We start from the raw sequence: 20,895 nt of genomic DNA, 5'->3' as shown, positions 1-20,895 counted from the left end.
GGACAGTAGCTGCTCATTCCTAATTGCCCAGGGGCATTAAGCATCAATCACATTGCTGTGGGTCTGAAGCCACATGTAGGCCAGACCAGGCAAGGACATCAACAAAACAGATGGGTTTTCCCAACAACCGACAATGGTTTATAGTTTTCATTTGATCCTTAATTCCAGATGTCACTGAATTCAAATTCCACCATCTGCCAGAGCAGGACGTGAACCTGGATATCTAGAACATTACCTAGGACTTTGAATCAATAGTTTATCAATAGTAACCTTAAAAGGAAAGATTAACAAAATTCAAGAGATGGCTTAGTAGTATTATCGCTGGACTGTTAACCCAGAGATCCACATAATATTCTGAGGACCTGGGTTCAGATTCTCTCATGGCGAATGGTGGAATTTGAAGTCAATACAAATAAAATCTAGAATTAAGGGTTTAATGATGACCATAAATCTACTCCCAATTGTTGGAAAAACCCATCTCGTTCACTCATGCCGTTTAGGGAAGGAAAGTGCCATCTGTACCTGGTCTGGCCTACATATGAGTCCAGACCCAAAGCACTATGTTTGAATCTTAACTGTCTCCTGGGAAATTAAGGATGAGCAATAAATGCTACCTAGCCAGTGACGCCTTCATCCCATAAATGAATGAATGAATGGCCTTCTTCTACACTGTGGGGATTCTATGATTCTATGAAATGGATCTAATCTGGAAGCTATGAACTTATGTTCACAATGGATATAAAGATCTTGAAAGGACAAATTAGAGTTATGGTTTTGAAATGTGCAAACAATGTCGAATTTTGAGGTTTTAGCTAGTAACTATAAAGTCAGAAGTCACACGACACCAGGTCATGGTCTAACAGGTTTATATCAGAATCACAATCTTTTAGAGTGCTGCCCCTTCATCACCTGATGAAGGTGCAGTGCTCCGAAACCTTGTGATATCAAATAAACCTGTTGGTTTTTAACCTGGTGTTGTGTGATTTCTGACTTTGCCCACCCTCGTCCAAAACTGGTACCTCCACATCATAATAACCATAGGAAGACAAAAATAAACTTCCAAAATGAGCAGCTATATGCAGATGACATTCAGTAAAAATGTGAAGCAATTCATTTGGTGGGAGGAATAAAGAATGCTTCTCATTCCTTAAGAGAAGAGGGAAAGGTAGATGGAAGATAAAAATATATTTTAGTTTGTATGTTTTAAAATACTGCTTACCTTGCAAGTCTAATAAAGAATTCAAATTTGAATAGATGACTCATCTATTCCCTCCAGAGATGCTGTATAACCTGTTTAGTGTTCAGCATGTTCTGCTTTTGTTACAGATTTCCAGTGTCTGCAATTTATATTCAACTATTTTCATGCTGTTTGTTGAGGTATAAATATTGGCCAGGACACCAGGAAAACCTGAGGCAGCTGGCAAGTCTCAACTCAATATCTCCTCAAAAAGACAACACCTTCAAAAATGTGAATTCTCCAGTAGTACAGTGAACTGACAGCTTAAATTGTCCGAAGACTCTGATGTGGCATTTACATGCTATCACTGAGTTAAGGTTTAATTAACTGGGAATGGACATGGAGAGAATTGAAACACACGTTTTCAATGTACAGGCAGCACAGTTTTATACATTTACCTTATTTATCCAGAACACCATGGCATCTTCCAGATCATATGGCAATTCCTTTGAGGCACTAAATGTAGAGAAACGCTTCACAGAGGCCACTACTTTTTCAATGCTGATCATCTCTACTGTATAAGCCATCATCAGTGCATCAATCAAAGCCATGTGGGCACTCTGGAGAGGCAGAAACAGGTGACCACTATGTTACTTTTAAGAAGAAACCATGTTTTGTGCTTCATTCATAACACTGGGAGTTAATGCATAGACGAATGAATAGTCTGGATTTAACTTTAATATTTTTGTTGAAAGTCGAAAGTGAGGTCTGCAGATGCTGGAGATCAGAGTCGAGAGTGTGTTGCTGGAAAAGCACAGCAGGTCAGGCAACATCCGAGGAGCAGAAAATCAATGTTTCGGGCCAGAGCCCTTCATCAGGAGGGCTCTGGCCCGAAGCGTCGATTCTCCTGCTCCTCGAATGCTGCCTGACCTGCTATGCTTTTCCACCAACACACACTTGACTTTTTGTAGAACTGTCAAGCTGCAGAATTTAAAAACTTAATTGTTCAAATTCAGCCCATGCTTTCAGACAAGACAGGTTTCAATAACAGTGCCCCAAACTGCCCCTATTTGAATGCCTGAAAGTCATTGAATTGCACTGTTCAAGTCAACAGCTATCAGCTCTGAATTCTTCATAACGATAGTTACAATCTGCAACACAAAATGTAAAATAAGTATGGTAGATACAGAAAATGCTTGAAATGAACAACAATTTGAAGAGATAGTTCATGTGCCAAAAACTTTTCAATTAATGAAACAAACTGCATCAGAATGCTCGGTAGTAAAACTGATGCTACCAAATTACAAATGTCTAGCACTACCAAAGCTCATTTTTTCAGCCATTGATGTGGCCCAAGGAAATTATAATGCTCAGTGGAACTGAGGTATCTGAAAGACATGTTCATTGTTTCTGGCTTCTCATGTCTACCTTCTGCTCATTATATTGATGAGCTGCAATGGGAAAGATACTGCCATCAATATAAGCATTTGATAATTGTGTCAGTGTTGTAGAGCGTCCTGAATTAGGTCATTTACTCCAATGTCTGGTCATAATTACTGAAGTTGAACAGTGGCCACTCTACAAAATTCTCAGTTCCTTTAGTCCCTATTTTCACAATTCATCTTGTCAGCTTACAATAAAAGACTTTCTGCAACAGCCAAGTAACTTCAAATTAATAGACAAACACAGCATAGAGACAGCCATAATTTGCAAGGACAGCATCAGCATTCATGCCATGGCCTGGAAAACAGAATAACTTTTAGTCGTGATTAACAAGGGAGTCAATGGTTATTGAGAGTGGGTGGGAAAAGTGGAGTTGACACTAGAATCAGATCAACCATGACTTTGTTAATTGGCGAAGCAGGCTAGAGGGCCCATATTGCCCAGTCCTGCTCCTAATTTTTTTGTTCATACTAAAATAGTTGCAATAAATAGCATACAGAAAATGGTTACAAAAGGAAGCTCCAGCAAGGTTTTAGGTAATAGTAACACAAATAAAGTAAAATATTAACCACTTGAAAGTATTTCCAATAGATTTCAGAGAAAATGGCCTCTACTTAAACATAAAATTGATTTTTAAGACCGAGAGAGCAAGTGCAGGTATCATAACAGCATCACAAGTATCAAAATGTAGATGATTTGCATTACTGTCAGGTTATCAACTCCAACCATGCAGTTTTGACATAATTAACAGCACAAGCAAAAGGTAAGTTTGTGGAAGCCAGTGTTGCTGTCCTAATTAGAATTTATTTATTTCCCTGGACTCTCACAATTCTCATATTAGCCCAGATCCTCTAACTGTTAGCTCAACATACGAGCACTCTAACATCAGAATATAAAATCATACTGTGACAGAAAACAAAGAAGCAAACCCTTGCTTTGGACTGGAAAAACATTAGTGAAAAGTACATACTGCAAATCTCATGCTAGAATAAAACAATCACAGAACAGCATCAAACCATCAACACAACTATATTGCAAGGGGGGCTGGCAATGGCTCACAGAGAATGCAACAAACTCCTAGCCTAAAGCTGGAGTAGAGTGAGCACCAGGAAATATAAAGACACGATCAATTATGACCATACACTATGTAGTATTAAAGTCAACAATGAGGATTTCTCTCAACTTATCAGTCAAGCAACAGTATCTCGCGGGTAGTATGACCATTAGTATATATTCTTTGGAGGTCAGTGTGGACTTGTTGGGCCAAAGGACCTGTTTCCACACTGTAGGGAATTTTAAGGAAAAGTTGAAATAGAAAACAGTCTGTGAACCACAGAAACTATTTAAGCCCTTGTAATGTGCAGGACAGGTTTCCATTTAAATAGTCCTCAGCAGTTTAGATAGCAACACCAATTCTTTACCCAAAACGAATGACCAACTTCGAACACAAAGGACTGCCCAAATACATTTAAAATATTCCCTGCTTCATTATATTCAATATCACAATTTTCTATCCAGCAACCACCATCCCCCTGCCAAAACTAACAAATGACTACAACCAAAGTACTGATACAAATGTCTTTAGAACACAGTGATAATGGCAGATAACTTTGGCCATGCAATTACTTCTGTGCTATGCTTTTTGATTTTCCCATCCATATATGACAAAAAGCTAACTTAATAATTCAAAAATGACAGACTAGTCCAGAGATATTGGATAGCCACTAATTTAAATTTTAAAAAACTTAAAGGTTTAAAGAAGCAGCAGAATATTTTTCCCTCACCATTTTGATTGGAGACTGCACGAGGTCAGATTCTGAAACTGGTAAATCATCAGTTTCCATGACATAAATGCCTTTGCGAGACAATGCTTGAATGACAGGCTGATGACCCTGCAATGCAGCCACCTGATCCCCTTTCAGAATTAGGCTGCAGACACGACAATAGAGTTCACTCGACAGCAGCAGCTTAATGACAGGTGGTTTAATGTGTTCCTGGTCATACTGGTCAGTGTAGAAAGCATCTCTTAAATCCTCCGGGATATTATCTGTAACAAATCACAGATCGGTTAGAAGCAGCTATGAAAGTATACAGCAAATCATATCTACTGTTAACATAAGAAACTTCTGTCATTTCTATCCTAAATAGAGGTCTATAATGAAACAGCTAGAGTCCCAATTCTTGGGCTTGGCTAATATTAAAACCTGTAAAATATAATAAAATAAGCATGCTCCAGAACACTTAGTTTGAAAGGAATTTACTTATGAGTTTCTAAATAAACTCAAATTTATATAGAGTCGGTTCTCATATAACGCGACAGTTCTATTCTTGTGCAATCGCGCATTGTAAAAAAATCATGCAATAGCAATGCCATTTAAATTAATGAGGCCAGAATCAAGTTATACCCAATACAGGTAAGCAAAGTTCACGGTCTACAAATAAATATCTAAATTTTTCAATCGCTTTAAAGCCAATTCGTGAACACCGGCATCTCACTTTTTAGATTAGAATCAGTCTAAACATCATGGCATAGACAGAGAACATAGGGAGCCAGCACCTTCAACATATTGTCTAGCTATCACCATTGTTAACAGCTAACCTGAGAATGCAACTTTTTAAAAAAGTGGTTCTGTGATTTACACATGAAAGAAGTGAAATTATCACTGTATTCTAACAGATGAAAGGCTTAACAGACAATCAATGTATAATTTCAGTTACATCACACTGTAAATTTTTTGCTATAAATTCTATGTGTTAGGATTGAGCCCTCCACTACCACCTGATGAAGGAGCATCGCTCCGAAAGCTAGTGTGCTTCCAATTAAACCTGTTGGACTATAACTTGGTGTTGTGTGATTTTTAACTTTGTACACCCCAGTCCAACACCGGCATCTCCAAATCATCTCTGAACAGTTTGACTAAACAAGACAGACATGCAGGATTTCTCCCTCCAATTCCATTTTGATATAGCCCCTTCTGTCTCTCTCTATCTCCTCAATTTTGATGGTTTGCATTGCCCTGAATGGATTTTGCTTGTAAATATTTAATTGGTTACACAGGAGATTACTGGCGGTAATTAAAGGGAAGAAAACGAAAAAGGTCATGGTGATTTTGGTGGTGGGAGAGTCGCTAAGATGTATGTGATAGTACTTCTCGGTATAGAAAGAAAAAAGTGGTCTTGTGGTATCATGGTTGTGTCCCTCCCTATGAAACAAGAGAACCTGAATTGAGATCCTATATGTTCCAGAGGTATGTAACAACATCTTTGAACAGGATGATTAGAAAATATAAAAGAGTTGATGATTTAAAGATATAAAGCAGACTCAGGGTTCTTGTGGCATAGTGATAGTGTCCCTATCTCTGAACTAGGAAGCCTTGGTTCAAGTTTCACCTGGTCCAGAGGTGTGTAATAACATCTCTGAACAGGTTGTTTACAAAATCTAAAAACACGGCTCAAGTTTGACTTGATGTAAATAAAATTGATTTCATTCTTATAAAAAACAGACCCATCACATTGCTCACAATTAGCTTCAAAAGTAAATTTCTAGTTGGCTGCACAGGTAATTACCGGTGGCAGTTAACAGCCTAAAAATAAAAAAAACAGTCATGGTGCTTAGGTGGTGGGGTGAAAGTTGTTCGTTTTTGAGGGATAACACTTTCAGATGTTAAAAAAACCCAGACGCATATATTTAATAAAAAGCAGATCTAGAGGCTGACCATTAGCAGGTCCAGGTAGTGGGCTTTGTAGGTGAATCATTTCTGCTGACTCTCTACCACCATCCTCGGTTATGTTAGTGCCTGGGTGTCATTGGACGAGAAGCATGTAGTGTCTATCAAAGCAGTTGATGCCTTTAGAGAGGTGGGTACCACAAGGGATATTGTGCTTTGTTTCCCCCGTGCAATTCTATTTTGATTTAGTCTCTTCCCACTCTCACTTCACCCTCCTCACTTTTGATGGTTTACATTGCCCATAATGGGCTTTGCTTGCAAACCTTAATTGGCAGCATTGTGATTTCTGGTGGTGAACAGATAAAAACAAAAACAAAAAAAAGTGACCCAAAACGCTCATGGCATAGCGATAGTGCTCCTAGCTGTGGGCAGTGATAGCCCTACCTGCTCTAGGGGTGTGTCATAACCTCTCTGAAAAGGTTGTTGAAAAGAATATCTGCAAGACAAAACTCTCTAGAGTGATTAGGGTTTCTGGACGTGTTTTGTCTGCTTGTTTGGGTTTGTTGCTGAGAAGTCAGTGGACTGTGTTCATTGGGTAACTAATCTTTTTGAATACACGGTATAGGTGATTCTTTGTATTCAAAAAGAATGGGTACCCAACGAATACAGTCCGCCAGTTTCTCAGCAACAAACCCAAACAAGCAGACAAAACACATCCGGAAACCCTAGCCGCTCTCCCCTACATCAAAGGCATCTCGGAAATGACTACCAGACAACTCAGACCCCTTGGCATCATGTTAGCCCATAAACCCACCAACACACTAAAACAGCAGCTAGCGAACTTGAAAGACCCTACACAAACAAGAAAAACTAATGTCAATTACAAAATACCGTGCAAGAACTGTAACAAACACTACATTGGACAAACAGGCAGAAAACTAGCCACAAAAAGGTATGACCCTCCCTGACTAGTATCCTTACATACAGTTAAGGAAGGACAACACATCCATCCGAGGACAAACCAAACAGAGATAAGCATGCGAATTCCGAGAAGCATGGCATTCCAACTGGAACTCTATCAACAAACACACCTAGTTAGACCCCATCTGCTACCCTTTGAGAAAAAGAACAGGAAATGACATCACCACAGGAAATGGCATCACCAACCCAAAGAAACCCAAACACATAAATAGAAAGCAGAAATCATCAACAATGCTTCGCCCAGAGGCCCACTGAAGATGCTACCTAGTATGGTGACAAAACATCTGGAAATGAACCTTCCAGCTCAGCGAGCAAAGCTACATCCAGTAATTCCTATATTTTGGTGTTCAACAATAAACAATGTTCCATTCCAGTCACTTTTCCAGAGTTATTACAAGCACTGATTCCATTCATACTCATTTTCAAGTAAATATATTCAAAACAGTTCTATATGGACATCAAGAAATCTATTAAAGATGCTAAAAAGATAAAGAGTCTGGTGAACCACAGAGTGTCTTTTTCATAACAAAATATCCCAATGTTCTTAAAACAGATTATCAAGTCAGGGAAAAGTTTGGGAAGTTTAGTGTCAAAGGGAATAGTGACTTAAGAATACAGAGGAACCTCGATTATCCGAAGATGATTTCAAGGTCCCGCAAAAACATTACAAACATTCAATTTACCTGTACTGAAGATGATGTGAAAACGCTGGCGAAAACAAAGAAACACAAGCAGCTCAAGCATCAGCAAATGGATTTTTTTTAGGTAAGGATAGTTACACAGCTCTTTGGAAACGTAAGTGTGTTACAGTGTTCCCAGCACTTTACCCAGCCATTCATTTAAAAACAAAAAGGCCGATAACGTAAACGCATGCGCAAGGAAGGGCTTCCATCTTTCTATCGGAAGACTGAATTCCCAGAAACTGATAGCGTACTGTAAATGGTCTTGCGATTGTAGAAGCTGTTCGGGACCTTGTTTAATGCTGGGATTTCATGGTAAGGGCTTAGTTCTTCTCATTTTAACCTGTAATTAGCAGACTACAAAGATTTGTTTGTAGATTCATTAAAATTATACATTTAAACAAATTTTCTGGGAGACCACAGCATTAGATCAATATGGCTTTCCCTGTTTAAGCTAAATTCGATTATCTGAATGAAATAGTGGTCGCCCATCTCGTTTGGATAGTTGAGTTTCCTCTGTATGCTGGTATGCAGAGCTCAAGTAAACAAAAAAAAGAAAAGATGAAGTGAACACACAGAAATGATCTGTGAAATAGATACACTGGGTAACAAAGCCAAAACAGTTGAGGGCACCATCGTGCAAGATTTTGAAATGAAATGGGGGGGGGGGGGGGGGGGGAGAGAGAGAGAGAGAGAAAAAGCAGAGATTTAGATCAGTTAAGTAAGATATTCATTTAGACAAATTCCACAGTCGTGATAGGCTGAAAGCCTTTTTCTGTGCATTAACAATTTTATGATTTGGAGTTGAAGTCATACAGTGTGCAGAAGGAACGTGGAGGAAATTGTTCAGGAATCGGGCTTTAAAGGTGTAGATGAATGAGGAATATTGCCTAGCTTAATTCCTGGATAGCTTATTGTGTAAGAAGGTCTACATTAAAGTTATTAATTAAAATTGCAATGTTTCAAAAAGAAGCATTCACATTTTGGAATTGCATTATATTTTATTTTAATATTAAGTTCCATGACAGCCGACAAAAACAGAGCACAAAATTATATAATTCTTTTTAACTTTCATTACTTCTGAATATCTATCAATTAAAACTATCACATTGCAATTTTTAACAATCCTGATACCACATCTTCTTAATACTCTTAATGCATTGATTTCACATTCACTTCATATCTTTTAAAAATATTACCTATTTATAACTTCTGCATTAATTTTATCAACTCCATTTTAAGTACCAGAATCACTATTAAAATATTAAAACACATTAGCAGGTGATAAGCTGAAACAGAGACTCCGAACTACACACTGGCTTGCACTCCTGACAGAATGAAGAAGCAAGATTTACACTGGGCCAGCAAAGTCATTGCCTAACTTTAAATATTATCTTTATTACTTTATATACATTGCCTGAATGGTTTAAGTTCTAAATGAACATAAGCATTCTGAATGTGTAGATTCCTAGAACTCTAGTTTAGGTTGCACTAAAAAAAAACCATCAACCCACTCTCTTACCATTTCCCAACAGTCCAACATTTTTTTCCTTCAAGTACTCAACCAATTCACATTTGAAAGTTGCTAACAAATCTGCCTTTAACATTTTTTAGGCAGGCATTTGAAAACATATTTGCATGATACATAAAAAAATCTTTTGCCAATTACTTTAAATTAATTTATTAATTGCTTTAAATCCATATGTTCTTGTTACAGCTGCTTCTGCCAACAGAAACAATTCCTCCCTATTTACTACAAGCCCTCATTTGTCTTTTGTATATGTAGCACAGTTCAACATTCCAGGTTGATAGTCATAAAAATAGCAACAAATTCCTTGCATTCTTTTGAGATGCTTAATACTTGAATATAACCATTTATAGACAAAAGATAGAATACCAGGGAATAATAACTGCTTCTTTATCAAATTAAGAAACCTGAAGCATTCAACAGACTGGATGAATTACAGGATCACTATAAATCCATAAGGCTAAGATTTTAAATTGGAGTAGACCTCATTATGCAACTTTAAAAAATGAATAAAATGGAAACACAAGTAATTTAGAACTTTAAAACATAAAAATAGATCCTTCCATCATAGCTTAAGAAATAGAATATAGAACAAAGAAAGAAGTTGAATTGTTACAAAGATCATTGTCAGTGTCTTGTTGGAACGATAAATTAACTTCTTAGGATCCCATTCTAGGGAGAACAGAAAAAATAGTGAATAAGGAAGGTCCAAATATGACCACGGATGTTGAGTTATAATAATTATAGGGCAACTCAACTTGGGGCTTTTCCCACTATAGCTGAAAAGGTTATAAAATGACGTCCTGAGAGAACATGAATAATTATCTAGAATTAACAGGATTTTCACTCATCATAAAAAAACTATACCAAAACCCAAAGGGAACAAGGAGATATGGATCAGAAAAATAATATTCAGCTCATGGAGGAATGAATGCTAAAAACCAAATTTCACTTCATAAACGACCAATTAACCAGTTTAGAAGATGAGTACGGATTCAAGTAGTTAGTATACCGCACTGAATCAGACACCAAAACATTGCAGGCTAATAACTTGATTGACTAATGTTAAATCAAGGCTTGCATGATTTGGTGCATTAAGTTTCCAAACAAGCTTCCTGATTTTATCAATACACACATATATTTTAAGCTCCTCCTTCCAAAACTACCTTTGCAATAAATTGCCTTTACAAATAACGAACTTAATTATCAGCTATTTACAAAAAGCCATAAAAATCAGTTGCAATCCTGTAAGAATTACTGAAATGGCACTTATAACTCCACATACATTGTTCTTGAAATTTCAAATCACCTGCACTCACAACAAACTATCAACCAGCAAATTTTGCACAAACATTTCAACCTATCTTAAAATAACACAGAAGCAATATAGAGTCATAGAGGCATACAGCATGGAAACAGATCCTTCGGTCCAACTAGTCATGCTGATCATAAATCCAAATTAAACTAGTCCTACCTGCCTGTGCTTGGCTCATATCGCCAAACATTTCCTATTCATGTTGTTACCTATATGTATTTTAAATTATGTAACTGCACCCATATCCACCACTTCCTCTGGAAGTTCATTTCACACACGAACCACTTTCAGTGTAAGATAATTACCTCTCACGTCTTTCTGAACTTTACTCCTCTCGTCTTAAAAAAAGTGAGTCCCAGTCTTGAAATCTCACATCCTAGGGGAAAAAAAAACACCTGCCATTCACCTTACCCATATCCCTCATGATTTTATAAACCTTCATAAGATCACCCCTCAACCTCCTCCGCTCCACGAATGAGGTCTCAGTCTATCCAGCCTCTCCTTCTAACCCAAATGCTTCATTGCTGGTAGCATCCTGGTAGATCTATTCTGAACCCTCTCCAGCTTAATATCCTTCTTCTAACTGGGCAACCAGAATTGGACACAGTACTCTAGAAGAGGCCTCACCAATATCTTGTATAACAAATTCCCAACTCCTATACTTAAAAGGTCTAAGCAATGAAGGCAAGCATGATAAGTGCCTTCTTAAACACCCTATCTATATGAGATGCAAACTTCAAAGAATTATGTACCTGAACCCTCATGTCTCTGTTCTACAGCACTACTTAAGGCCCTACTTTTAACTGTACAAGTCCTGCCCTTGTTTGTTTTACCGAACTGCAATACCTCACATTTATCTAAATTAAACTCCATCTGCCACTCTTCAGCACATGGACCCAATTGATCAAGATCTCTTTGTAATCTTAGACAGCGTTCTACACTGTCCACTATATCACCAATCTTAGTGTCATCCGCAAAATTACCAACCATGCCTCCTATATTCTCATCTAAATCATATATATGAATGCCAAGCAAAAGCAGACTGAGCACTGATCCCTGTGGATGACTGGGATGAGGGAAGTGAATGCACGATCACCAAGTTTGCGGATGACACAACAGTACATGGGAGAGCAAGTAACCATGACGAAAATTCAGGATGTCTGCAGAGGGATATAAACAGGTTAAGTATTGGGGGAAAGAAACTTGGCAGATGGAACAAAATGGAAGAAAGTGTAAAAGGTGTTGTAATTTGGCAGTGGATATTATTTAAATGGAAAAAATCTGCAGAAAGCTGTAGTGCAGAGGGATCTGGTGTCTTTGTATACAAATCACAAAGCTAACATGTAAGTTCAACAGGTAATAGTGGAGACAAATCGAACGCTGTTCTTTATTGCAAAGGGAATTGAGTATAAAATAGGGAAGTCTTGCTAAAACTACATGAAGCATCAAATAGTCCCCTTATCCAAGATAGATAAACTGGCACTTGAAGCAGTCCATAGAAGAGAAGGTTCACTAGGTTGATTCCTGGTATGGAGAGATGCCTTTATGAGGAGAGTTAAAAATCACAACACCAGGTTATAGTCCAACCAGTTTATTTGGAAGCACTAGCTTTCAGAGCGTTGCTTCTTCATCACAACCAACTGATGAAGGAGCAGCGCTCCGAAAGCTAGTACTTCCAAATAAACCGATTGGACTATAATCTGGTGTTATGTGATTTTTAACTCTGTACACCCCAGTCCAACACTGGCACCTCCAAATTTATGAGAAGTTGAGTAGGTTGGCCTGTACTCATGGATATTTCGGGGAGACCTGGTGGAAAAATTTAAGATTCTTTGTAGCTTGTCAGGATAGGTGCTGATAGTTTATTGCCTACTGAGAGTCTAGGACTCGAGAGCTCAATCTCAGAGGTCACTGCTTAAGATAGAGATAAGGAGGAATTTCTTCTCAGAGGCTGGAGAACCAGTGGAGTTCTTTATTATGGAGGGCTGTAGAGGCTGGGATGTTAAGCATATGTAAAGCTGAGATAGACAGATTTTTAAATCAGTAAGCGAATCAAGGGTTATGAAGAAAAGGCAGAAAAGAAGAATTGAGAATTATCAGATCAGCATGATCTCACTGAATGGCCATGCAGACTCAGTTAGCGGAATGGCCTACTCTGCTCCTACTTCCGAGGGAAAAATTCTAATCGTTTGTATACTTCAGATTCATTTTTGCTTAGAAATAAAACACCAGGATATTCATTTAACAAAGCAAATGTGAAATGGTAGGATAAAAGCAATTAGCAATTTCATAAAGTGTCGAGCAAGAAGCAAAAAGATTTAAATATCCAAGCTATATATCCATTACACCTCCCTGAAAAAAATGCTTTTCCATCATTTAAGGTGGAAATAGTTAAATAGAACAATGGTCTGTTTGATCAGAACAAGTAAAAACTTCCTGCATGCACAGTTTATTTTTAACAAAACAATCAAAGATATGGAGTTTGATGACAATGAAGTCAGTCTTCACTCAAGCATCCAGCTGACCACCTAGCTATAGATGATATTCCTGTTGTGTGGAGGAGAGACAGGAAGATGTCAAAAATGCAGCTTCTGGAAGTATGCACAAAGGATAAGAGAATCTATGGTTTCATAGGTGAGTTAAATGTCAACTAGCGTGGAGGGAAGAACAGTGGAAAGGTCAGTAGTTCACTGAGAATAAATTAGTCAGATCTTGTGGACATTACAGTAAGTAGGACTGAGAGTGGGTGACAGCAATATATTGGTTCATGATTAGAGCAGGGAGATGAGGGGAAATATTTGGCTTAATACTATCTTATACTCTTACTGCGATTGGAACCAGAGACTCTCAACAATAAGTGCAGTAATGGATAAAATAAGTTGGAGCTGTCACCATCCATGAGGCCAGTTTCAATCATGGTTGGAACATCAATGCCATAATCCACAATAAGTTTTTAAATAGCAATGGTTTTGTGTACAGTTAGTCTGCAGGAAATTGTAGTTATTGCAGTAAAAAGGATGCTCTCTTCAATGACCAAAGTATTTTTCCTTGTGTGGCAATTCTTGCCTTTCAGAAGTTAACATGGCAGTACGAAGAATGGTGTTTTTTTAAAAAAAAGTGAGTTGATGGAATTTGTTGATATTTGTTAATCTCCCCATACCATAAGTTTGGAAAACTACTGCACTGCTATAACATGAAAACCATCATTCACATGACCTCAAACACATCTATTACTAATTGTGTTTGCCCTTCATTTTTCTAAGAATTTGGAAGTTCATAAAAAAATGAACTAAGTCTTTGTTCAAGGCAGGAACAGTGACACGTTAAAGCTATCAATTTTGAGCCTTTTTATAAAATGCAATTGAAATTTTGGAACACAGGCACAGTTATGCACAGGAAGTGCAGATAATTAATGGGAGCTTTTGTGAGCTCACAGGTTTCTATAAATTGCTTAAATGGATTTCCTAGGGTGTGGAGCAGCTACTGTATCTGATGGTCAAGGTCCCAAACGTACTACTACCAAGCCAGATTTCAAAGATACTAAGTTAATAGAGATTCACTCCATTTCAAATCACTTTGATACTCAAGTCACTTCATGCAATTTCTCTTCTAACCAGATTATAATATTCTACCACTAATCACATGCCAGAGCAGTCCTGACAAATTCTTTGCAAATTTTTCTTCCTCCAAGGATCTGCCACCAATCACTTAAACAGAAAAGCATTAGGAAATACACCACACTGAGGACCACTGATACAAATATGAATGTGATTATTCCATAGCACAACATATATCTCACTATGCAATCTCTCATACATAGTCTACCTTATATTACATAAGGCAACCTTCTTTAAAATGATGCAGAAATATAATATATCCTGCAATTCAAATTTTATGTGAGTATTTAATAAAAGATATAATGGACCAAAATTGCTGCAAACTGTTTTGCTGTAATTATAATGAACTACAACAAAATACCTTATAATGGTATTAACCCAGAGCAATTGTTGACTCACCAGATGTGGCTTTGGTAGCATCATCTCAATAACACATTCTAACTTTAATACAAGTAAATATGTTTTGTCTGCTTAAATATCTACCACCACTTAGTAACCAAGGTAAAGCAGTTAACAAAGACTAGCACATTCTTACATCTCATCATGTACCAACAAATGCACAGTTGGCTAAACTATTTATACAACATGTGTCTTTACTTTTTATTTAATTACAAAGGCAATCAGGCACATCTGGATTCATAATTAAGACCAAAAGACCTATGAGCAGAAGTAGTTCATTCAGCCCATCGAGTCTGCTTTTCCATTCAATATGATCATAACTGATCTGATGACCTTCAATTTCACTTTCCCACTTTTTCCCATTTGCCTTTGATTCTCTACCTTGAATATCTCAACCTTGAATATATTTAATAACCCAGCCTCTGTAGCCCACTGTGGCAAAGAATTCCACAGGTTCATACTCAAGAAATTCTGCAATACTGTCTTAAATGAGTGACCCCTTATTCCAATGTAATGCTTTCTGGTTTGAGAGTTTCCCACAATAGGAAACCTTTCCATACCTCGCCTGTAATGCCACCCAAAAATACTGTATGTGGTTCACGAACATATAAACGATTTGAATGTAAATATAGTTGTTATGTTTAGTAAGTTTGCAGATGACACCAAAATTGGAAGCATAGTGGACAGCAAAGGAGGTAACCTCGGAGTACAACAGGATCTTGATGAGATGGCCAAGGAGCAGTAGATGGAGATTAATTTAGATAAATGTGAGGGGTTGCATTTTGGAAAGGCACATCAGGTCAAGACTTATACACTTAAATGGTAAGGTCCTGGGGTGTGTTGCTGAACAAAAAGACCTTGGAGTTCATAGTTCCTTCAAAGTGGAGTCCCAGTGTCATGATGTTGCTCCTTTAACAAGGTAATGCTGTCCTTGGCTTTTTTTTTCCTCCAGAGAGGTTATAAAAGCAGCAATTCCAAAAAGTCTAGGTTTGAAGGGTATTAGGGCCAATTTGATTATAGCTAACAGACATTGTCTTAGGGAATAGGTGTTTGACTTTATCTTTTTTGCCCAGGGGTGTTTATGTTGGTAAGTATTTGGAACAGCATCATTAAATTGGGATAATTTGTTGCGTTTTCGGATAGATTAAGTTATTTGATATTCTGTTCTCTTTTGTTTGTGTTTCATTCGGTAATCTTGTAAATAAATTCTGGTTTGTTTAAAACTAAGTGGTCTGATCAGCTGCATCCCTTCGAGAATATCCACCTTACACCTGCTTAAAACAACTAGCAAAGTTAGTGTGTGGGCTACATTCTTGAAATGTTTTGAGGAGGTCTGGGCTGGTCCATAACACCCAGTTAGATAGGAAAGTGAAGGGGGTGTTTGGTACACTTGCCTTTATTGGTCAGTGCATTGAGTATAGCAGTTGCAGGTCATGTTGCAGCTATACAGGACATTGGTTAGGCTGCTTTTGGAATACTGTGGTCAATTCTGGTCTCCCTGCTATTGAAAGGATTTTGTGACACTTGAAAGGATTCAGAAATGATTTACAAGGATGTGGTCATGGTTGGAGGATTTGAGCTATAGAGAGAGAGTAAATAGGCTGGGGTTATTTTCCGTGGAGAATCAAAGACTAAGGAGTGACCTTATAGTCGTTTATAAAATCATGAGAACCAAGGTCTTTTCCTCAGGGTGGGGGTGGGGTTGAGTCCAAAATTAGAGGGCATAGGTTTAAGATGAGAGTAGAAAGATTTTAAAGGAACCTAAGGGGCAGGTATGGAATGAGCTGCCAGGGGAAGTGGTAGAGGCTGGTCCAATTACTACATTTTAAAAAACATCTGGATGGGTATATGAAAACAGAGGGTTTAAGAAGGATATGTGCCAAATACTGGCAAATGGGACAAGATTAGTTTAGGAGATCTGGTCAGCACGGACGAGTTGGACCCAAGGGTCTGTTTACATGCTGTAAAACTATCAGTGTGTGTGTGAAATAATGTTATAACAACTGACTTATTAACATAAAAGATGAAATTCAGATAAGGAATGTAATTTTTTTTCTGAGAACACATAAATTTTTAATAAATGTACATTGGTATAGACATGTTATTCGAAGAGGATTGTTTGTTTTTAAAAAGCAGATGCAATTTAAAACATTCTTATTATTGGTAGCCTGTAAGAATTTACATTTCTGAATCGTTAAGAAGCTTCTAAAATATTTCATTACAGAGGCATTAGCTTGCCCCTCCCTCCTACTGTGATAATCAGTTAACTTTCATTCAGCACAATGAAAATTGGAAAGACGATGGATGGGCTAGATTACTTTAAACAAAATCCTCCCAATCACTGCACATGGAATGCTGAAATGTTGACGAATGTCTGCAATGCACTAGTTAACAAATTAACCATTTATGTTGAAAGTCAGCAGTGAGTAAGATGGACCTGCTGCAGTCTAGCAGCAGCACTGTGGGATTCAATAGTCAAGAAATAAAACGGGAAGAGATGCAACTCAAGAAGCTAGTCTATTGAAGCTAAAACTGTCCATGTTAGAAAATTATTCAGAAATTCAAATCAACAACAATTCCTTCTAAGTCAGGAATAACTGAATTCAATAGAACTGTCAGCCTCAAATTGACAGAGCTCATACAAAGGCTTTTATTTGAAGGAATGTAAAATATTATTCCTTCATAATATTGATCCGCACTGCACAGTTCACTGCAAATCAAAGAATTTGGAAATTATCACAATGCCTTATACAAATCATGCAAATAAAATAAGTGCTCAATCAATTTATAATTCTATTGCTATCAAAACAGGAAATTATAAAATCAGTCCTACTAACAAATGTTCTAGGTATGTACTTCTCTTAAAATTTTCCCTTACCTAAAATGCTCCCCCCCCAGCAGTTATTTTGAGAATTGATATGAAAGATATCAGCGTGGTTGGTAAGAATTAAAACACTTGTATACAAGAGAAGCATTTTTCCCCCATTAGGTTTGGACATTTCTGCTCATGACTTTTGCAATGCGAACAGTGGATAGAAGAGGATTTCAGAGATATAAATACAGAAAATAAACTTCTCTTTTAATGCCTAGTGTAACGCATAAAACACTATTTCAAATGTTCACAGCAGCCTACTCCACTGTCATTCAATAACATCACAAGCTGTTAAAATATGTAAGTTTTATTCCACACAGCTCACACAGACATGACAGAGCATGATAACATAGTTGAAAATGTGTTGCTGGAAAAGCGCAGCAGGTCATGCAGCATCCAAGGAATAGGAGAATCGACGTTTCGGGCATAAGCCCTTCATCAGGAAATGGGAGAAGGGCTTATGCCCTTCCTGAAGAAGGGCTTATGCCCGAAACGTCGATTCTCCTGTTCCTTGGATGCTGCCTGACCTGCTGCGCTTTTCCAGCAACACATTTTCAGCTCTGATCTCCAGCATCTGCAATCCTCACTTTCTCCTCCATGATAACATAGTGGCTATATGCTGGACTATTAACCCAGAGGCCTGCACAATACTGCAAAGAGTAGGAATTTAAATCTCACCAGCCGAGTTTGGATTTTAAAAACTGATAAAAAAAACTAAAGTGATCATGCAGGTGTCATTTCATCACAAAAATCCAACTTGTTCATTCCTGTACTTAGAGGAAAGTCAGTTTACCTTACCACTTTACAGATGAAGGGCTTATGCCCAAAACTTTGATTCTCCTGCTCCTCGGATGTTACCTGACCTGCTGTGCTTTTCCAGCGCCACACTTTTCAACTCACTTTACAAACATGTCTTACATTAACAGGGCTTACTCTCAACTTCCCTTTGAAGTGGCCAGTGGGGAAGTAACTTAATTGTATTAAAATCATTACACAGAAGCAGCTGGAAAAAGAACAGTTCACCACCGCCTTCTCAATACAGCTAGGGGTTAGACAACAAAATGTTATCCTTGCCAGCAATTTCCAAATTGCAGAAATGAGGAGCATCGTTAAAATATAACAAGTAAAGATAAAAACACAATTTGATAAAGGTCAAAACCAAGTAAAACACTAAAGTAAAATCAAAATACTAAAGAAACTGGAAATCGGAAATTAAAACAAAGCGCTGGAAATACTCAGCAGCTCTGACAACATTTGTACAGAGAAACAGTTAACATTTTGAATCGAATGACCTTTCTCAGAACTAAGGTGGAGTGGGTGCAATGGGTTTTATACAGGGGATGAACAGGTTAAAAAAAACCTTAAGGCACAAGTCAGCAGTGTGAAGGAAAATTCTCCACTTGTCCAGATGCTCCAATAAAGGAAGCCACTTTATTGGTCTCCCATCCATTCCCTTTAATATTCCCTCTCTCCATCAGCAATATATAGTATGCACCATTTACAAGATGCACTGCAAACACTCACCAAGTCTTCTTCCATGGCACTTTACAAATTCGTAATCTCTATCATCCACAAGGACATGGCAGTAAATACATGATGACATCACGAGCTGCAAGTAACCCTCCAAGCCACATACTTTGAACTATATCACCATTCTCTCACTACCACTGGATCAAAATCCTGAATCAAAGTCTCTTTCTAACAACACTCTGGACCCACTCCACCAGGATTGCAGCTGTTCACCTTCTCCAGGACAATCAGGAGCACGCACTAAATGATAGCCTAGTCAACAATTCCCACACACTGCAAATGAATAAATAAATGGAAGGTCTATGTTAGATTAGAAGGCAGACATTAAATGACAAAAACATCATGGAACAAAAAGCAAATGGGTTGACCATGGTTGCAGTATATCAACAAAGCATCTGGCCAGATTGAATGTGATTAGCAACATAATGAACCATTCGAAAGCAAAACCATGAAAATAATGTCATGTCATGTCATCAAATTAATAACTTCCAATATGGAATCCTTAATACAAATTGTTCAGCACAAAAAGGACCAATAGCTTTAAAGAATATTCAAAATGCCTATTTACTCTAATGAGATATTTAATAAATGCAAACAACATTCACCAAAATCTTTGTTTTTCATCAACTCTTCACCCTCTCTTCAAAACAATATGAAATTATGCAGTTTTTCCTCAGGACACGCTACTTGTTCACCTGTAACTCCAATTTGGAAAGACTCCACAATTCCACTCCTAAACTCAGTGTGAGATACTGATAGAGTGGACTGCAACTACAGCAAGCAACATCAATAAATTTATGTTTACATTGGTTCAGTGTGGTGAATTTCTCAGAACAGAACCTCAGATGAAGCCTACAATACATTCCTATTTTCCTCGGTAATGCAATCTAAATCTCCTGTTTGTGACGGACACATTTCATCCATTTACCTTATTCAAACAATACAGTTTCTGCTTCAACAGGTGGCATCTAATGGAAGATTAAACATTACAGGCTGACTAAATGTCCCATATTTTAAGGGATTTTACTTGATTTTGACAATAGGCAAGTCTTTTGTCCCAGAAAGAATGTGGGAGACTGTGCCTGCAAGTCTCCTTTTGACCTTATCCCTGCTATTTTGCAGGTACCAAGGTGTTAGATTAAACAAACCTTCGATCTCCCACACAAAGTTACCAGTAATTCGAACACTGTTCTTAAGGTCTCTAGAAATAACACTGACCCCCCCCACCCCCACCATTAATTTAGGTCAAAGTGGTTTATTATTTCATTTCATAAGAGGTGGTCCCATGACACATTCTAGTCATAACTGCTGTATATAATTTCAAGGGAGGCCATAACTTAAGAAATTCAAATTCAGGTATTCCTGAAAGAAATTTCATCACAATATCGTCCCATTTCCCCCCTCAGTTGAAGCGAAACACTCAGACACAGTATAGTTTTACCTCTTTCATCTTTACTCCAGGCCCTGGAGGGAGAGAAAACGATCGCCCATGTGCACAGAGACGTGGGTTCTCGGTCTTCTCTCGAACAGCAATTTCTTAATGCATTATATAGTCATTTTACAGGGAGGAGCATCCAGACAAGACAACATACATATTAATTCGGTGACGTTACAATCAGCAAGTGTCAACTGTAAGGATTAGCCATCCGCTGTTGCACAATGAATGTTCTTAACCTTAACTTGCT

General features: G+C 37.8%; 1 protein-coding gene across 5 annotated transcripts in view; it reads right to left on the bottom strand.

Moving 5' to 3' along the window:
* The window catches only part of camsap1b (calmodulin regulated spectrin-associated protein 1b), a 110,260-nt gene that overhangs the window by 57,466 nt on the left and 31,899 nt on the right, over nucleotides 1-20,895 (bottom strand). For all 5 annotated transcript variants that reach the window (XM_043720467.2, XM_043720468.2, XM_043720469.2 and 2 more), the window contains exons 2-3: nucleotides 4,405-4,667; nucleotides 1,636-1,797 (exon numbers count right to left, since the gene is read on the bottom strand). In XM_043720467.2, the coding sequence (XP_043576402.2) occupies nucleotides 1,636-1,797; nucleotides 4,405-4,667 (425 nt within the window). The remainder of the gene's footprint in view (nucleotides 1-1,635; nucleotides 1,798-4,404; nucleotides 4,668-20,895) is intronic.

Source organism: Chiloscyllium plagiosum, unplaced genomic scaffold, assembly GCF_037043375.1.
Source record: "Chiloscyllium plagiosum isolate Xiang-an unplaced genomic scaffold, Cpla_swu_hap1 HiC_scaffold_21, whole genome shotgun sequence".
Taxonomy (NCBI): Eukaryota; Metazoa; Chordata; class Chondrichthyes; order Orectolobiformes; family Hemiscylliidae; genus Chiloscyllium; species Chiloscyllium plagiosum.
The sequence above is the reverse complement of the archived record's forward strand: the minus strand, read 5'-3'. Positions and strand labels throughout refer to the sequence as shown.